The sequence below is a fragment of the Anolis carolinensis genome, chromosome 2, assembly GCF_035594765.1.
Source record: "Anolis carolinensis isolate JA03-04 chromosome 2, rAnoCar3.1.pri, whole genome shotgun sequence".
Classification (NCBI taxonomy): Eukaryota; Metazoa; Chordata; class Lepidosauria; order Squamata; family Dactyloidae; genus Anolis; species Anolis carolinensis.
In genome coordinates, this window is record NC_085842.1 from 97,597,657 (window position 1) to 97,617,696 (window position 20,040).

Here is a 20,040-nt window from a genome sequence, read left to right on the forward strand (position 1 = left end):
CCAGTTTGGGAGGGGCCTTGAGGAGGGGGATAGTGTGATGACCCATGGGCCTTGTAGTCCTGCTCAGGACATTGTAATCCCTGATGAAGATGAGAACTTGGGTTTTTTACCTTCCCAGTCTGAACTGGATTCCTCTCAGCCAGATCTTTCCCAGGCAGATCTGGGAACCTTGCACCTGCAAGAAAGTTGTCTCCCAGAAGTATGTCAAACAACCCCAGAACCTACTTCTCCCGTGTTCTTGCGCCGGGAGTTTTGTAAACAACAGAGAAGTTTGGAATCAGCTTCGCGCAGGAGTGCGAGGATAGCAGCTAAGAATGTAGCCAATTAAGTCTGTTTCTCGTGAGAATCTTTAAGGAGTTTAACATCTGGTCTCAGAGTTTAGCTTTCGTTTCTGATTCCCAGAGAACTGCTTCGGTGAGAAAGTTAGACTCTATATAGGTGTTTTGCCCGCGTAGTAACTTCGCGGAGTCAATTCGTCAGCCTACGGAGCGAGTTGTGTCTGGACAGCGCGCTCCGATTCAAGCCTCGCTCCTGCCCAAGCCTTGCCTTGCTATCCAGCCTTCGCCTTGCTTCCCAGCCTTTGTTTATCTGCGGACCTTGCCTTGTTTCCCAGGATCAATCCTTGCCTTGTTTCACGGATTTTACCAAGTTATTCCACGGACCTTGTTCTTGTTCCTAGTTGCCTTGTTCCACGTTCAAGCCTTGTTTCAAGTATCAAGTTATTTCCTAGCCACGCTCAAGTTTTATGGACTAAAGGACCTTGTCATCTCCCCTCACTTTGCTTGGCAAAGTGAGTGTTTCGGTTATTGGATTACAACTTTGGACCTTAATATTTCTTATTGGACATTGCTTTTTTGGACTAATTCTGACCTTTCCTGAAAGGTCTACTTCTGGACTATTTTCTACACTTGTTTTTATTAACTTTATATATTCCTTCAATAAAGATATTAGATAGATTCTGGCCTCGGTGTATGGTTATTGGTGCTCTGCAGCCTGGGTCGTGACACCAACGCATTTTTGTAGTCAATGTTTTCAATATATCATGATATTTTGGTGCTAAATTCGTAAATACAGTAATTACAGTAATTACTACATAGCATTAATGTGTAATGAACTACTTTTTCTGTCAGATTTGTTGTATAACATGAAGTTTTGGTGCTTAATTTGTAAAATCATAACCTATTTTGATGTTTAATAGGCTTTTTCTTAATCTCTCCTTATTATCCAACATATTCGCTTATCCAACGTTCCGCCAGCCCATTTATGTTGGATAAGAGAGACTCTACTGTACTACTAAATTCTGAGCAATCATCTTAGCTCCTGATCTTGCAATGCTTTATAATAAGGGAGAAAATCATAATGCTTGATATGGATCCTGCTTCTGTCTGTTTCTGCTTCTGATGCCACTCTTCCCCCTTCCCCCAGCTGTATTTTCTCCCATTTTCCCTTCCTTTTCAATTTTCTTAGTTGTTTTGAAATAACTTCCCAAAGACAGTTTACATTCTTTTCTCTTGCAGCCAGAATTTGGTCTAAATATGGAACAGATGTATAGTAGAGACTGCAGAATGAAACCTTAGTTGTGTGGAATCTGAAGACTGAAATGAGCAAAGAGGGAGATGTAGAAAGGGAAAAGCAAAGACAGAAGCTGTTTTTTCAATTCTTACAGCAGATGTGCTTCCTATTTCCAGAAGATTCCATAGTATGGAATGGCAGGATATTCAGGGTGTGACTGGAGCCTTGTTCTATCACCTTTGACTTCTCCCTTGAAAGCTTAGGCAAGTATATCTCTACCTGGTACCTTCCAGGTGTGTTGGGCTAAAATCCCTATTAACCTCATTCTGGCTGGATCCAGTTATTTCATCCATCTAGTTCTGAAATATAAAGCAGGACACTCTTCATAGAGTACTGTATGTTTTGCTGCCTGAATAATCACGTCCTTAATTTGGTAAGGGAGGGATGGGGTGACTACTGAAGCCTTCCAAGATATTGTAAAGTGAGCACTTCTGAATATTTAAACACTGGAGCTGGCAGGTTCTTTTATTCCTAAAAGATGTAGTTCAAAGTAGTGCCTTTTCTCACTCCTGATATCATCTTAGTTTCCCGATTATAGCTTTCCTGGCTGACCTGAGTTATGTAGCAAACATTAAGCTTTCTTTTGGTTTTATATTATTGATGATGTTGCCTCTTGTTCCAGATGGTTACCACTAAATGGTATCTGAGCAGCTGTGCATACAAGGGTTATCATGGCATAATGTGTAGATGAATTGCAAGTGCTTGCTGTATTTCTATAGTCTAGTTGAAAAGTGTGTTGAGCACTAATAGTCAAAGCTTATTTGTGTTAAAACTGTAGGAAAAGGGTGTTCTGTCAGACGTTGATAAACAATCTTTGCAAAGCATGTTGCATAGAAACATTATTACAGTGTTGCACTGACAAATAATGTGATGTCATCATAAACTGGGAGACAAAGAAGTGGATAAAATAGTGAGCAAGAAAAGCCATATTATTTGCAAGTATAGGATGAGTTATTGCATTCCATGGGAAGTGCAAAATTATCACAAGACTTTGGTATCCTTTGCTAGGGTGCAATACCAGAATATTTTCAATGTTTTTACACATGTTTAGATCTTTAGAAATTCTGGAATAAAATAAATTAATTTGATGTATTCTACAAGTCCTTCTTCTTAATGGTGATGTCCTGGTGGTTAGTCAAATCTAGTTCATACTTTGATAATATTCTTGTATGGGTAGCATATATGCTTCCCAAACACTTATTGATATATAACTATTTTAACTAAGTAGTAGTTTGTTTTATAAACATTACAAGAGAATTGTACATTTCTGTGTGTGAGAGAGGAAAGGCAGAGTGGGTAGAGGAGAGAATCATCTTTGCTTTATGTACGTATGAGCCCTGTATCTGTAAGAGATATATTTCTGAACATATTGTGGGTAATACCGTGTTTCCCCGAAAATAAGACAGTGTCTTATATTAATTTTTGACCCCAAAGATGCTCTAGGTCTTATTTTCAGGGGATGTCTTATTTTTCCATGAAGAAGAATTCACATTTATTGTTGAACAAAAAAATGAACATTTACCGTGTTTCCCCAAAAATAAGACAGTGTCTTATATTAATTTTTGCTCCCAAAGATGCTCTAGGTCTTACTTTCAGGGTATGTCTTATTTTTTCATGAAGAAGAATTCACATTTATTGTTAAACAAAAAATGAACATTTATTATATACTGTACAGTAGTTGTCATCATAAACCAGCATAACCAGACAAACTGTGAATCCTATCAAGAATTTCTTGTTACTACCAATAGTTCCATGTACAACATTTGGATGCCCCGGTGGCAAAGCGCGTTAAAGCGCTGAGCTGCTGAACTTGCAGACCGAAAGGTCCCAGGTCCAAACCCCGGGAGTGGCTTGAGCACCAGCTGTTAGCTCCAGCTCCTGCCAACCTAGCAGTTTGAAAACATGCAAATGTGAGTAGATCAATAGGTACCGCTCTGGCGGGAAGGTAACGGCGCTCCATGCAGTCATGCCGGCCACATGACCTTGGAGGTGTCTACGGACAACGTTGGCTCTTCGGCTTAAAAATGGAGATGAGCACCAACCCCCAGAGTCAGACATGACTGGACTTAACATCAGGGGAAATCTTTACCTTTACCTACAACACTTTATGGTACATACATTTACCGATCCTGCATGCTCCGGTGTTCTGTTTGGCGAGCATGCTTCCAAACAAAAACTTTGCTAGGTCTTACTTTCAGGGGAGGCCTTATATTTAGCAATTCAGCAAAACCTCTACTAGGTCTTATTTTCTGGGGATGTCTTATTTTAGGGGAAACGGGGTATTATATACTGTACAGTGGTTGTCATCACAAACCACAAACTGTGAATCCTATCAAGAATTTCTTGTTACTACCATTATTTCCATGTACAACACTCTATGGTGCGTACATTTACTGATCCTGCGTGCTCTGGTGTTCGGTTTGGCGGGCATGCTTCCAAACAAAAACTTTGCTAGGTCTTACTTTCGGGGGAGGCCTTATATTTAGCAATTCAGCAAAACCTCTACTAGGTCTTATTTTCTGGGGATGTCTTATTTTAGGGGAAACAGGGTAGCAAACCCTTTTGAAAGAAATGACTTCTGCTAGAAGACACTATAGAGCCTTGCTGGGGAACCTAAGAAATTGTAAGAAAGGACATACTTTGTTGAATGTAGGAAGGTGAAGCCGCTGGTTCTGGTCCTTCAGATATGGGAGTTGTACTTAACTGAGGTTAATGGACAAAGGATTTCCTGATTTTGCTCAAATTTCTGTTCAGAGGGCAAATCACACATTATGCCAAGAATAAATATTCTCAATTCTGAGAAATCGCAAAGGTTAACTAGAGGCTAGAATGCTTAATGTGTGCTGCATAACTCAGGTTAGCCAGACAGGCCATTTTTCATTATGAAAATGGGTAAGTTTGATATTTCTACAGACTCTTCCCACAAGCAAAAGGAGATTATTAGACCCTTCCACCTCTTGTTCTCAGCAAACTGGAATTTTTTATTTTAATGAAATAATGGAGCTGATTGTAACCATAATTTTCCTTCACACCATGTTCCAAGCCACAGCCAAGGCACATTCAAAGCACTTGGGAAAAGGGATAGTCAGGGGCAAAAAAATTCTAAGATTAATTCAGACCATGTTTCTGTATCTTTTGACGCAAAAAGCTTGCTCTGCAGCAGAATAGATCACACCCAGCCCGGTTTGTAGATGCATCTGTGTAAGTGTCCTGTGAATGCTGAAATGGTTGAAAATATGGCATGATGTCATATATAAATATTCTACTGTTATCTTATGGTAATGCATCCTTTAAAATAAAAAGGTTGCATATTTTGGAAATTAAAAAACTGCAAAATCTGTTTCTTAGGGATGACAGTAGAACGAGCAAGTAATTTCCCTTTCATCTCTCTGAGAGAACTCTCTCCAGCCTAAGCTTAGTCATGAATGCAGCAAAGGACTTACGGGAATTCAGTGATACTTTCTCTGGGCAGTTGCTTCCCACCCACTTTCAACTTTGGACTGGTGTCATGTATCATAGCCTGGAAGGCGTGTGTGCATGTGCTCCTGCTCTATACCAGAGAAAGACTTGCTTGTAATATTAGCACCCGACTGCTTCACCTGCTTACAACCCGAAAGTATCATCATGCCCTGCAGGGGAACTCTCCACAGTCAGTGAAACACAAAGGATCCTCTTTTGCCATCGAGGGCATCCATTAACACCAGACTCCTGAGAAATATTTCAGGCAGCTTAAACAGAAATCCCCTGGTTCTGGTATCAATGTAGTCCCTGCACAGCTGTTGCTGTTGGTACAACTGTTGCAGAAGAGTTCCTGTCATGAAGATCATAGGCGTGGCCGCTGCGGTTTCACTCTGTGGCCAAAGATGGAAGCAAATGATATCTGCAAAAGCATTTGAAAGAAGAAGATACCTTTTAAAACGGACTGCTTCAGAAAGGAGTATTAATAATAAAAACTTAAGGACTCTGGATGAATCAGGGATGAGTGTAAAATTTTTCATTTTCTCTCAGCTACTTGTTACAATATGGAGAAACCTCACTTCACAAGCTCTTTAAGTTTCCCTCTGCAGAAATGAGGATAATTGCATTCCATCCCTACTTAGAGATCAAAATGTTGAAAAGTGAGGAATTTACAGTACAGTGATAATGGGGTTGGTGAACTCTGGTGCTTTGATTTTAAATTGTGGTAAATTATCATTTAAAACCTGCTGAGTTTACCCACTTCACAGTGGCTGCACCCAAATGCAAGTTGTATTCACCAGTGCAGCTTGTGATCATAGTGAATGCCTTGCAGATTTTTTTTCATTTTTCTTCTCATCTAATTGGAAGTGGAGAATTGTACAGTATTGTGGATTTATGTTATTAAATTTTATTCCTATCTCAGCATTCGTGCTGTTAAAACACAAGCAAACAGAAATGGATGCTATTTGTGAGTTAAACAAAAACCGTTATTTTGTGCCCAAAGAAAAAGGAAATCTATCATTGAGGCTTTTATGGCCAATTCACTGGTATATTGTGACCTTGCATCAGATCATCTGAAGATGCCAGCCCCAGATGCAGGCAAAACATCAGGTAAAAATGTTACTAGAACATGGCCATACAGCCTGGAAACCACACAACATCCCAAAAAAGGAATCTGTCAGCACTAAACTAATGGATGCTAAAACTGAATACAGTCTGTCTCTGTAACAGGTGATGTGAAAACAAATGACAAAGAGAGCATTCTGTATTCAAGTTGTAGAATCCACATTTGTTTTCTGAATGCCTTCTGAATCCTGTCTTAAAAATAAACAGTTGCATGTTGGGGAGTCTTTCCTATGTCTAGAAAGACACAAAGATGTTGTACCCAAACTCTTAAGATGTGAAAATGGCTTTTGAGATCACACAGATCATGTTTCATGAGGATTTGTTTGTTCCAGCTGATTCCCAGACCATCAATTTATAATGTAACAAATGTGCTGATGATATGTATTTGTTGCCACATCTCTTTTCTTAAAGTTAAAGTACACAACAACAATTTATCCTCCACAACAAAGCTGTGAGAATGTCTCTTCTTCTCCCCCAAGCCTAAGTATCACAAACAGCGGGACTGTGTGCACCTATCAGAAAGACTGCTCCATGGTGTTTATGAAAGCAGTCATGATGAGGGTTGCAGCCCTGTGCCATTTAGGTTAGTGTCTTTCTCTAGTTTAGAAAAGGGATAGTAGAAAACTGTTGTCTCTCCAGATGTTTTGGACATCAGCCCCCAGAAGCTCCTGCCAACTTGGCTAATGACAGGAAATCGTGGGAATCATAGTCCAAATCATTTTCATCTCTGAGTCTGTTTTGTGTGCCTGTTTACATTTGCTTGATATTCTTTGGCAAATATTCTGACTTCTCCTTGGCACATTAAGAATAGGAAATTTGCCTCTGTAGATTTTTGGGTTATGATTTCTAAAATTCCAGTGCTGATCTGAGTTTAAATCCAAATTATTTGGAGAGTTTCACATTCACAAACGTTTCTCATCCCTGTGCTAGCATTTTCTATGCAGTATACATTTATTTTGAGGAGCATTCAGATATCAGACCTTCATTTACCTACTGTCTAGAACATTTAGGCTTCTTCCACACAGCTGAATAAAATCCCACATTGTCTGCTTTGAACTGGAATATATGGCAGTGTGGACTCAGATAACCCAGATCAAAGCAGATATTGTAGGATTTTCTGCCTTGATATTCTAGGTTATATGGCTGTGTGGAAGGGCCCCTACTTTGGTTAACTTGATATGTACCACTTTCATTGACAAACAATATGATGAGATGTCTTAAAGAATTGTAGGTCCTTTTATTTGAGTGTCAAGGTTGAGATTGGATGTGACTACTTTTATTCAATTGCATTTATAATGTATGACATATTCAGTGTGCAAGATTTTTTTTTAACATGGAGCTTCTGAAACTTTGGATTTTGTGTTGATGGAGTTCTTCTTAAGTTATCAATAGTCTCTTAATAGTTACAGTTCTCAAGGTATATTTCAGTTAGGAAAGCGTAACGCCACTGCCCAGCTTGACTGGAGCAGTGGAGTACATGTGTGAGAGATGTTGGGGAAAAGACATGCAGTCTTCCCACATCTTGTTATTTGAGAGCCTTCTGCTGTCTTTCTCTGGACAGAGGGGGGGAATAGTTGTAAAGTGAGTCATCACAACTCTCTTGAATCTTAGCACAGAAAATAATGAGAAAATGGCTGCGAATTGGGGATGGAAGTAGAGATAGTTGTGTGCCTGAAATTGGGTCTTGTTCCTTGTGTGGAGATACTTTATGAGGAGAGGATGTGAAGGCATGGCACTGGCATTGTGAGCCATGAACCTAGAAGCATGAACTGGAGACAGCCATCTGAGGCAGGCTGGTTCTTCTATTTATAACACCAAGAGCTCTGGCCATCTGTCAGGAAGCCAAGATGACTCATTGATATTGGGGGAAGGGATAAGAGAAAAAAAACTGATGCTAAGTATACTTGAGAGATTTCAAGATATGCCTGTAATGTTGAGATCTTGTAAGCTTTCATTAAAATTAAACTTGTGTTTCTTTTGGCCTGTTCATGCCAGTGATAGCTTCCATGTCATTTCAATGTGGATACCTTATTTAAAGTTCAGACTGTTTATTTATTTAAATTGCAAATCCCAGGATTCTGTAGGATGCAACTATGGCAGTGGTTCTCAACCTGTGGGTCCCCAGGTGTTTTGGCCTAAAACTCCCAGAAATCCCAGCCAGTTTACCAACTGTTAGGATTTCTGGGAGTTGAAGGCCAAAACATCTGGGGAACCACAGGTTGAGAACCACTGAACTATGGCAATTAAAGTGGAATTTCAGTTTCAGTTTCAGTGGAGTTTCAGCAGGCTTTAGGAGATACAGTCATTAATTAATCAGCCCCAGAGGGTTTTTAATAATCTATCCTGTATTTATTATGGTCTTGCCTTTTATGTGTTTTTAATGTAATTTTTTATCCTGTATTGTTGTTTTAATTGATATATTGCATTACTGTTTTATCTGTTTTATATTGTGATTGTATTATGTGGCTTATACTTTGTCCTTGTGTTGTTTGGGCCTCTGCCTCATGTAAGCCACCCCGAGTCCCCGCGGGGAGATGGTGGCGGGGTATAAATAAAGTATTATTATTATTATTATTATTATTATTATTACTATTATTATTATTATTATTATACCACAATTAGTGAGTGATATGAAAGGTTCCTTAAGAGAGATCAAATGGGATAACAATGAGTGATTATGTATTTTCCAGGCAACAGAGTTCATACTTTGCCACGCTGTTAAGTTCATGTGACTTAACGCTTGCCATATGTGGTGATGTGGCAAGGAAAATAATAGCAATAGAAAGTAATAGCTGGATGACCATTCATACAGGATGTTCACTCCTGAAACCAATTCAGGTTTTGTTTTTTTTGGCGGGGGGGGGGGGGGTATTCTACAGTTAGTGATGAATATGAATTGTGTGGCATTGATGGTGAAAAAATGGTGAGAGAGCAGATCAGTCTTTCCTTTCAGGTCCATGAGATGAAGTGGCTTGATCCCTATAGGCAGCACTCTTACCATGACTTGCATTGTAGTCTCAGTCATGATAGTGAACCAATCTATATCTCTTTCTGCCTTCTAACGTGTGAAAAAATACGTAACAATGTCACTCAGATCTAATCCAGATTCAGAGACTCAAGGTATGGAGGAAAATGGCACAGTTCTAAAATGCCAGCCTAAGTCAGGTTCTTGCATCTAAAGACTATGTATACATTTGCATCTATACAATTACCACAAAAACAGACTGAAGTTCCAGTGCAGCATAAACCTAGTTATTCTAGACATTGTATAATTGTTGATTGTATTGAAATCTTTTTGAAGCAGGAATTATGGAGTAATCTCTGACAATGCTCCTCTGTATGCCTTAATTATCTTGATCAACTCTATGGAAAATAAGAGCCTGTTACATCTCCTCCATTCTTTTTGTTTTTAGGCTGGAAGGTACAGGGGCTCAGTGAAGGATTTTCCAGACTTTGATGCCAACCAGGATGCTGAGACACTGTATAATGCAATGAAGGGGTTTGGTATGTGTTTCCTCCTCTGGACTTGGGACTGAAACTTATGGTGTCATGAACATAAATCTGGTCATTTGCAATTTGCTAACTGTTCTGTTTATTAAATAAAATGAAAATATTATTGCTGTTTTCATAAGGGGACCTCATGACGGTTGCAGTGGCAACAGTTACCAATATTTCTTTCTGTGATAGAACAAAACGACACAAGAATAGCAAAAAAGCAGGATGTCATGTTTGGTTCTTTGATATGTATGTATTTGCTTATGAGTAGACATTGGTAAAGAGAATCCATTTCTTGTCTCTATTTTGGTTAACCTATAGTAGGGATTAACACAGTACTTGAATGGGAGATTTCCAATGAATACCAGGTTCTTTAGGGGCTACATTTCAGAGGAAAGATCTGGCAAAATCAGTCTGAGTATTGCTTGCCTATGATAACCCTACAATTCATGCAGTCACTGTATGCCAACAGGCAACTCGAACACAACACACACACACATATATGGATTTACAAAATCATTGCAGCTTTTCTCCTCCTCATTGAGAAATAACGTCTTGACACATCAATGCCCCATCTTAAAAATGTGAACTCCGATGAAATTCTTCACCCTGACATAGAGAGAAAAGAGCATTTTGAATATGTCTTCGTTGTTTTTGTCCAAATATAATTTGGTGCAATGTTTTATGTGGACATCAGTATTTTATGCACAATAAATTGGCAAGTGGAAAATAGGGGGAAAGGCCCATTTTACTCTTGCTCAGAGGGATAATTTTTGTACCCATATATAAGAACAAAGATTTACATCACTGATGTGTGATATGAACAGTGTAATACATAGTAATAAGAACACAGTTTTGCAAATCATTTTTGACAAACCTATCACAAATTAAACTGCAAAATGTGAGATTCCACCCCGTTCTCCTGATTATATATATATATATATATATATATATATATATATATATATATATATATATATTAGCAGGGGACAAAGCCGTATTGGCAAGTAAAAAAGGACATAGGTTTGGCTCATTTCCATAGACTAGCCTTCTCAAACCTGTTGTCCCCTCAGATTTGTTGAACTTCAGTCCCATGGACATTCTGCAAGAGATACTAGCAACTCTTACCACACTTTACAGTTTGATATTTCCTTTTATTTTCATTTTCCCTTGTGACATGGCCAGGTAGCCATTTTCCTCTTAATCCCATCTTGGTATTAAATATGTTCCTTTTAATTCAAGTTAGATGCAGACATGAGAATTTAATCCAGGGGTTTGAAAACAGATTCTGATATGAATTTTCTTATTTCTCCTTTCTTTAGGTAGTGACAAAGATGCCATACTTGATCTCATAACATCCAGGAGCAATAAACAACGAATTGAGATCTGCCATGCATACAAGGCCCTCTATGGAAAGGTAGGATCTGAATGACTAAAAAGGGAATAATTTCATTGCTTTTTTGTGTGACTGGATTACCATAGGCAAGGTAATCCTTACTGTGAAATGCATGAGAGTGTCTTTTGGGTGTAGGAAATACTGGCACAAAGAATTACAAGGAACAGGGTGGATAAGATATTTATACAGGTTGAACATCCCTTATTAGTGATACTCCGAAATTGTCTACATAGATGGCCGAGATAATCACATATTTGCTTTCTCATGACTCAGTGCATACAAATTTTGGGTTATGCACACAATTATTAAAAATATTATATGATATTGCCCTCAGGCTATCCAAATCACTTCTAATCCCAAAAATTTTGGATAAATAATACTTAGTCCATATTCCAAAATCTCTGCATTCAGAGGAAGCAAGCAGCAGAATGTGACATGAAGTGACTGGTGACTCTGAAGTCATTAGTCCAGTAAATTTACTTATGGTTTTGTTTGAACATGGAACATTAAAGAAGCTATCCAAAATGATGAGCCCAATCCTCAAAATGGCACCAAAATTAATCTAATTTTCAGACTAAGACTTGGGAGATGGCTCATCACTTTACTGGCTCAGAAACCATGGGCATTCTGTCCCCCGGGCCCATAGTTCCATAATTGTTTAATGAATTATAAATTGTAGATTCTGTATCACTTTTGGCATCCTGAATAAAGCATACAGATTTAAATGGGAAGATAGGAGTGGACACACATAATTTTTTATTTCCTGCACATCATGCATATGGAATTTGTAATCTTTCATTAATTCCTAAGATATATTAATGTTCACATTCCTGTTATATTTAGAACAGGCCTCATAGTTAGAACAGTAATAATGCTGATGAATAACAGTAAGCAAGAAGGACATATTAATCAGTGCTTTATCGACCTGGATGTCAAGTGGCCAGAGTAACTGTACATCTGGACAATACATTTGTGTGGCCCATGTGATTGTAAAGGCATCGAATGCTGTAATCCATTCTGAGTCCCCTAGGGGAGAAGGGCGGAATATAAATAAAGTGTATTATTATTATTATTATTATTATTATTATTATTATTATTATTATTATTATTATTATTATGAATGAAGTTGACTCTGCCACTAACATTGAGCTTCTGCTTTGCTGAATAAATTATTTATTAAATCAATGTACATACTTACGCTCTTTGGCATGATTGATTTTCTCACAAAGCGATTCAAGGAAATAATATTACTTTTTATTTTCCATCTCCACCTGTCATTTTATTAGGACCTGATTGCAGACCTGAAGTATGAACTGACAGGAAAATTTGAGCGACTGATTGTGGGTCTGATGAGGCCCTTGGAATACTTTGATGCCAAGGAAATCAAAGATGCTCTAAAGGTAAAAGGCAGCTGTTTGTCATTGTTTCAAAAACACAATTGCACCAATATTCTATTTACTTTCTCCACCCAATGTATTTCTTTATATTGTGAGAACTCTCAACTCATCCCATGGAGAGCTACAGAGACAGTCATTTAGGGAATTTTTCTTCTTTGATTTTAGTGTGCTTCATTTCTTTCTTACTCATAGGGCATTGGGACTGATGAGAAGTGTCTAATTGAGATCCTGGCATCTCGGACCAATAAACAGATCCATGCTCTGGTGGAGGCCTACAAAGATGGTGATTATTTTTATTATTTTGATTACAGAAGGCAAGGTATTTGTCCCTTCCCTGGGTTTTGTTCTGTCTTCAGCTGCTACCAAGTTATAAATATAAGAAAAGGCAATTTTCTATCTCAGACATGGGAAACCTTTGATCTTCCAGACATGTTGGACCAACTCCCACAATTCGTTTTAGTCCAAACATTTGAAACACCAAAGGTTTTCCACCACTGATATCATAGTTAATCCAATGGTAAATTCTTCTACATTGAACTTTTTGAACAATTATTGATAAAATAAACTTTTATGGCTTACAGATGGGTTGCAGTAATTCTTCTCAATCACCATGATCTGTGTTTCTTCCCTGCTCTGTTTAATTTAATACAGATATTTATTCAACTCATAGTTAAGAATGGGTGTGAGACATCAGGAAGTGAGAGAAGTCTAGGAAAATTCACTCCTGAAAGGGTTATCATGGGGAAAAGGTGTTTCTCGTTAAGCTTTATCACCAATCCTTGTTTCCAGAACAAGCCATTTTTTTTCAAATCCAATTATCACAGAGACAGAAAGTGAGGTGAAATCTTCTGAAGAGGGGCACAGACAGAAAAACAAACATCACAGGGCTGTCAACCCTTCTGTATGCTATCCACAGAGATAGCATAGGCTATTGACTGGAATTACACTTTAAAAATATACCTGTTCTGACTTACATACAAATGCAACTTAAGAACAAACCAACAGAACTTGTCTATTCCATTCTTGAACGCCTTTTATGATTGGAAAGTTGTCCTTAAAGTTTTCTTGGAATGTCTGCCTTTTAAAAATATGAATCCAATTGCCCTACCTTCTAAATGAGATTGGATAAAGTCTGGGCTGTGTGGGCATTTTTACTACTACTACTACTACTAATAATAATAATAATAATAATAATAATAATAATAATAATAATAATTAGTAGTAGTAGTAGTAGTAGTATTTTTATTTATATCTTGCCTTTCTCTCCATGGGAACTCAAGGTGGCTGACATCTATCCACACTAAAGAAATGTTTAAAAGAATGTTTTAAAAAAATTAGAAGTGGCTTTTCACTTTCTGGTATTAATGCAGATCCAAGAGAGGCCTTTTTTTAACTGCCAAAATAGTACCATAAGTAATACCTCCTCTTTTTCTTTCCCCTATTTGCACAGCATATGAGAGTAACCTGGAGGAAGATGTTATTGCTGACACTGCAGGACACTTCAAGAAGATGCTAATTGTTCTTCTTCAGGTATGATACCGTCATGCTTCTTTTCAGATTTTGGCCCCTTGTGTGCTTGTACTGAACTGGGCTGATTTATTATCCTTTCTGCAGGGCACCCGAGAAGAAGATGATGTTGTGAGTGAAGAGTTAGTGGAACAAGATGCCAAGGTAGGCACAATGGGCATGGTATTTACTTAGGGCTATTAATGATGAGCCAGAGAATGACCATGACTTAGGGAAAGTAGGTGGAGTTGGAAGTTTGCCACAGTTTTGGCAAGGTGAAGCTTGGAAGTTCTGGTGTGGTTTTTCCACACCCCATGCACCAGCAAAATAGACATCTTAATAATTCCCCTTAGAAGACACCACATATTATTTTTAAAGGGTAAACTTGCATGATTTCCTCCCTCCAAACACTTTTGTTTCTAAGGTATGCATCCAAGACTTAGATGCTTTTCAGTCCCAATTCAGCTCTGTTGTCCAATGTGAGAAATGAGCATGTCTACACTTCTAGCCTTGGTGAGAATAATACAGTTTTGATAAGACAACAGCCTAATGCTATGTATTTGAGGTGGCCTCCCCCAGGTGATTTCTGAGGGGCTGGGCCAGCCTGGAATGAGCAAAGATGTAAAATGGAGTCTCTAGAAATGTATTATTGGTATCTAGGATATACTGCTTCAGAGATGCTTTCAAAAAGTAGGAAATGGGGAGAAGGCATTGGGATCATCATACCTTAATTGGTTACTCTTCTGCTGAACATAGTAATCTACTGTTTGTGAAGTCAAGGTAGGGAGCTCAGATGTCCTTTTGGGGGGGAAAGAAAACGAGAAGAAAAAAAGAAAAGAAAAAAAGGAAAATGTCCTATTGAATTTATTAAACCAGAAAGCCTGAAACACCACTGCTTTTATATCAAAAATTTCATTTCTACACATTGTGATTACAGTGAATATCTTGTTTCAGAAAAACTGCTTTTATGGCCATTAACTTAGGAAGGTAGTGAACTTACACACAGAGACAAATAGCTCTCAAGAAAATAAGTCACAGAATAGTGTTTCCAGTATAATTTACATAGAAATCTGACTGTGCCATGAGGGAAGGATTAATATTGTCATTTCCTGGAAATATTTCTGAAGTCACTATGAGTTTGAATGCAGTTTCATTTTGTGTCTATAAGACTGAATAGCCTCTAGTTATGAGTCTGAATAGTCTATGTAACACTAAGACACAGGGATAACATACTAGGCTGGCTGATTACATCAGTCTGATAAATTTTGCATATTGGTTTTGCGAACTCATTAATATGGGTTGAGTTGCATGAATGTGTTTTGAAACAAATTCCTATAGAAATTCAAAATGAGAGTTGTGGAAGGCATTGTAGATTATTTTTTGTGTCCTTCCCTAGTCTTAAGGTCTCTGTGTGTGTGTTCTTTGTAAAGGAACTGTTTGAAGCTGGGGAGGTGAAATGGGGCACAGATGAGGCCCAGTTTATCTACGTTCTTGGAAATCGAAGCAAGCAGCACCTTCGGCTGGGTGAGTTTGAGACTACATTCAAAGAGACTGTATGCTTCTCAAACCGCAAGCTATGCTTCCTCTTAGAAAAGCTTTATGTATCTTCCTGAAATAGATGCTGATGTGGCTTTGATGCACAGGAAAATACATGCCATCTAGTGGCTAACATTCCAAAGTGCCAAGACCTTGAAGAAAAGAGATGAATGTTCAACAGGGTGGTTCTCTGAAGCCTAGTCACCATGCCACGTGGGTTCCTGGGAATACTCCTGTATTGGTTAAATATTTTTTGTGATTTTGTGCAACATTATTCTTCTTTTTCTACCAAGTGTAGACATTGCAACTTCTGTCTTAAAAGGACATTGAATGGGAAAATTGAGTCTTGTTCTTCATTTCACATTCAGCTTAAGACCGCTGGTTCACTTCACTTCATTTGGTCCTTTAGAACAAGATTGAAAATTATCTTTGCTGCTGGTCAAAAAGTCTTTGAGGAGCCTGTTTATGCCTACTGACTTTAAATTAAGAATACAGCATTAATGGAGTTGTAGGTTATTTTTAATAATAATAATCCATTGTTGTGTGCCTTCAAGTAGTTTCTGATCTGTGGTGGCCCTAAAGCAGGCATGGGCAAACTTCACCCTTCCGGGTGTTTTGGACTTCAACTTCCAGAATTCCTAACAGGAGCTGAAGTCCAAAACACCCAGGGGGCAAAGTTTGCCCATGCCTGCCCTAAAGCAACCCTATTATCAGGTTTTCTTGGCAAAAATTGTTCAGAAGGGGTTTGCCATTGCCATTCTCTAGCTCTCAAAATGTTTGATTTGCCCAAGGTCACCTAGTAGGTTTCCATAGCTGAGCAGAGATTCGAACTCTTGTCTCCCAGAGTCCTAGCTGAACATCTAGATTACTATACCATGCGGGATTGCTTAATATAATATGTTGTTATGTTGTGCTATTAATACTGAGCAAGCATTGGAATAGTAGTTTGAGCATTAGATTATAACTCTGGAGACCAGGGGTTCGAATTCTCACTTGGCCATGAAAACCTATTTGAGGACCTTCGGCAAGTCACTTTCTCCCAGCCTCAGAGGAAGACAAAGAAAATCTTGCAAAGAAAATAATAATAATAATAATAATAATAATAATAATAATAATAATAATAACTTTCATAATAACTTTAATAATAATAATACTTAATTTATAACCCACCCTCTCTCCCTGGAGGGACTCTGTGATAAGTTCATCTTAGGATCACCATAATGCAGAAAAGATTTTAATTCATACAACAGCAACAAAGTGTTATTAATATTGATAGAGCTTTCTAGAGTAACAAATGAAAATAGTTCCTGCACCACTGTATTTTTCTAAACTTCAACTTTTCAAAGAGAGAGTCAATGTCAAGGAAAAACAATAGTGTCTGTTTTCCAGGGGGAAATGGAACTATCATTTTTGTGCTGCTCTAAATTGTTGTTTAAATGTCTCAGGAGCTTTCCCAAAAATCTGAAATATGTCACTGGGACAAACATTAGATAAGAAGTCCTTAATGTGCATATGTCATATTGCCACAAATTCAAAGATTTGTTAGAAAATGATATTTATGCTTTTAAATATGTTAAGATAAATGCCTATGTTTCACTTATTTGTATCTAAATCTCAGTAGATCACTATAGTGTATATTTGCTCAGAATAAAAACCCATTGAGCTCAGTGGAATCTATTCCCTGGTGGTGTAGAGGCAGGAAAGAGACATTTTAAAATCAATTATTATGTGTGAGTTGTTATGCCTCCTGAGCATTTCAGATGTGGTATGCCTTCCAAACAAGATTTTTTTTCCATTCAGATTTTTTTTCTGCACAATGTTGTCCACAGATTTCCTAGTTAATGCAGAGATGCCTCAAGTGTGAAGGCTATACATATTTTTAAAAGAGATAGTAATGAATCATAAAACAGAATTATACGTAGATGGAAGAGTTCATGAAGAACATTTGATTTAGTCTTCAGTTGCTTTGTGCTAATGAAGTCATTTAGAACCAGTCATTTGTTGTTTGGGATAGAAAGCACCATGCTTTGGGTGCTGTAATAAGTCAAAGGCATTTATGTGTGGAATTGTTCCTCTCTTGTGCTTTCTTCTCAGTCTTTGATGAGTACCTGAAGATTGCAGGCAAACCCATTGAGGCAAGCATCCGGGGAGAGCTGTCTGGAGATTTTGAGAAACTGATGCTAGCTGTAGGTAAGAGTTTTGATTAAACATCCTATGACCTTGGAAGTGATAGAGCACCAATAGAGAGCCCAGAGTCTGGAAGTGTTACTTTAAATGTAAGACATGTTACACCTTCAGAGCAACATGTTAGTTTGCTGTCATTGCCACAGCCCATAAATAAATAATAATGTAATATGTTTAAGGGACATTATAATGGATGGTCCATCCTTCCTGAAGGCTCTCTGCCCAGCAATTGGAATAACGTAGTTGAGGCTACAAATGACCACCTGATTACTGGAAAATGACTGGTGTTTCTTTCTTTAAACTTAAAGCAAAAAATCAACAGTTAGCCATTACTCATTATACCACAATGGAAACTATTCATGATTGAAGTTAAACCATTAAAGTCCAGAATCACTTTAAACACTTTAAACCTTTGAATGTATCAGGAGTGGGAATTCTGCGGACAATATTCTACATAGTTACGCATAGCATATGTATGACCATGTTATGACTTCCTTGTCATTGGTCCCACCATAACTTTTCCTGCACTCCCCGCACCAATGACCATTCCTTGGCTGATGCAGAATTGAGGGTAGGAAAGACTAGAGAAGCTTCTGCGTATATTCCTATAGCCAGAAACAGACTGAGGATGTCTTCTGCCAAGATCTGCCATATCGGCAATAGTGATATGGTCCTTGAGGTCAGCTGTCATAGACACATGGTGAATCCTGGCAGGGTTTTGATTGTTTTGGAGGAGATGAGAAGTGTGGCAAGCATTCCATGTATATGCATTCTGGTAGGTGTGGGCGCCTTTATAACATGCCATACCACCGTTTGGGGTTTTAGTTGAGGAGTTAGGATTCTGAAGGGAAGGGAGAGATTGATATATGCCAATAGAAAGCTCTTTGCCTTAGGCCCCTCTCACATAATTATATTATGGTGCTGTGGATCCACTTTAGTTGACATGACTCCATTATGTAGAATTGTAGGATCTGTTATTTAGGGAGTGCTTACCATTCCCAACCCCAGGGAGATCTAATTCCTCAACAAACTACAAATCCTGAGATTCTATAGGATGTGGCCATAACAGTTAAAGTGAAATCTTAGTGTACTCCCAACATACAGAGAGAGAGTTTAAAAAGAAGTAGTAATTAAAAAAGAAGTACAGTAGAGTCTCACTTATCCAACACTCGCTTATCCAACGTTCTGGATTATCCAACGCATTTTTGTAGTCAATGTTTTCAATATATCGTGATATTTTGGTGCTAAATTCATAAATACAGTAATTACTACATAGCATTACTGCATATTGAACTACTTTTTCTGCCAAATTTGTTGTATAACATGATGTTTTGGTGCTTCATTTGTAAAATCTTAACCTAATTTGATGTTTAATAGGCTTTTCCTTAATGCCTCCTTATTATCCAACATATTCGCTTATCCAACATTCTGCCGGCCCGTTTATGTTGGATAAGTGAGACTCTACTGTAATATTTCACCAGTAAAACCGAGGCAATGTACACTGTATGTTAAGGCAAAAATAGAGAACCTGGAAGGGCAATAGCAATGGGTTTTCTTAAAGAAGACATGGTTGACAGGCTCCAATCTTGAGCTTCAGCAGACCATCCTGAAATATTTTATTGCAGATTCCATTTGTCTTTTCTGGGTATTTGTCATGATACATAACAGGCTTTGAAGGACCCTGGAGGTTAGGAAGCGTTTGCATTTTATTGCCCAGAAGTCAACAAGCCTAAGCTTTTTGTTTACTCTCTGTTTATTCCTTCCCTAGTGAAGAATATGAGGAGTACAGCTGAATATTTTGCTGACAGACTTTTCAAAGCCATGAAGGTGAGTATCATTCCATATGTAATTTTTTTTCCACTGAGTGAATAGGGAGCATGTAATCATTCAATGTAAATTGCAGCTGTACATTCTGAGGGCTAAACTAAGTATGTCTTTGTATGTATGATTGCATTTAGCATATTTGTTACCTGTTGTTATATCAGTAATGGGTCCAAATGGGAACCTGACATGTGTGTTGAGGGATGTCTGATAAGTATTGGAAGCATATAGCATATAGATACCAGATTTGCAAAGATCAGTTGTATTGGGAACTACCGAATAACTAGAATATACATGTTGGTCCTTGAAATCATGGAATAAATAGTTCCCTAAGTAAAATTCACCATGGCCTTTTTATTTCCAAAGGTCACTTCAGTAACTTCTTTTAAAAGACAAAATTGGCTTATATTAAAAATTACAGGTATGTGCATAAAATATAATTAACCATATTTGGAAATATATATTCAAAATATATACTTCTGTATTACGGGTAGTAAATATGTGGCCTTCCAGATTTTATTGATCATGAAGCCACATCTCTATCCAGGA

General features: G+C 37.9%; 1 protein-coding gene across 5 annotated transcripts in view; it reads left to right on the top strand.

The window, feature by feature from the left end:
- The window catches only part of anxa6 (annexin A6), a 66,563-nt gene that overhangs the window by 18,005 nt on the left and 28,518 nt on the right, over positions 1-20,040 (top strand). For 4 of the 5 annotated variants that reach the window (XM_016991489.2, XM_003217443.4, XM_008104808.3 and 1 more), the window contains exons 3-11: positions 9,570-9,660; positions 10,974-11,068; positions 12,334-12,447; positions 12,637-12,727; positions 13,895-13,974; positions 14,059-14,115; positions 15,381-15,474; positions 17,581-17,676; positions 19,439-19,497. In XM_016991489.2, coding sequence (XP_016846978.1) covers positions 9,570-9,660; positions 10,974-11,068; positions 12,334-12,447; positions 12,637-12,727; positions 13,895-13,974; positions 14,059-14,115; positions 15,381-15,474; positions 17,581-17,676; positions 19,439-19,497 — 777 coding nt within the window. Of the gene's footprint in view, positions 1-1,752; positions 1,776-9,569; positions 9,661-10,973; positions 11,069-12,333; positions 12,448-12,636; positions 12,728-13,894; positions 13,975-14,058; positions 14,116-15,380; positions 15,475-17,580; positions 17,677-19,438; positions 19,498-20,040 lie in introns of those variants that run through there. The other variant, XM_062970279.1, reaches the window with a different exon arrangement.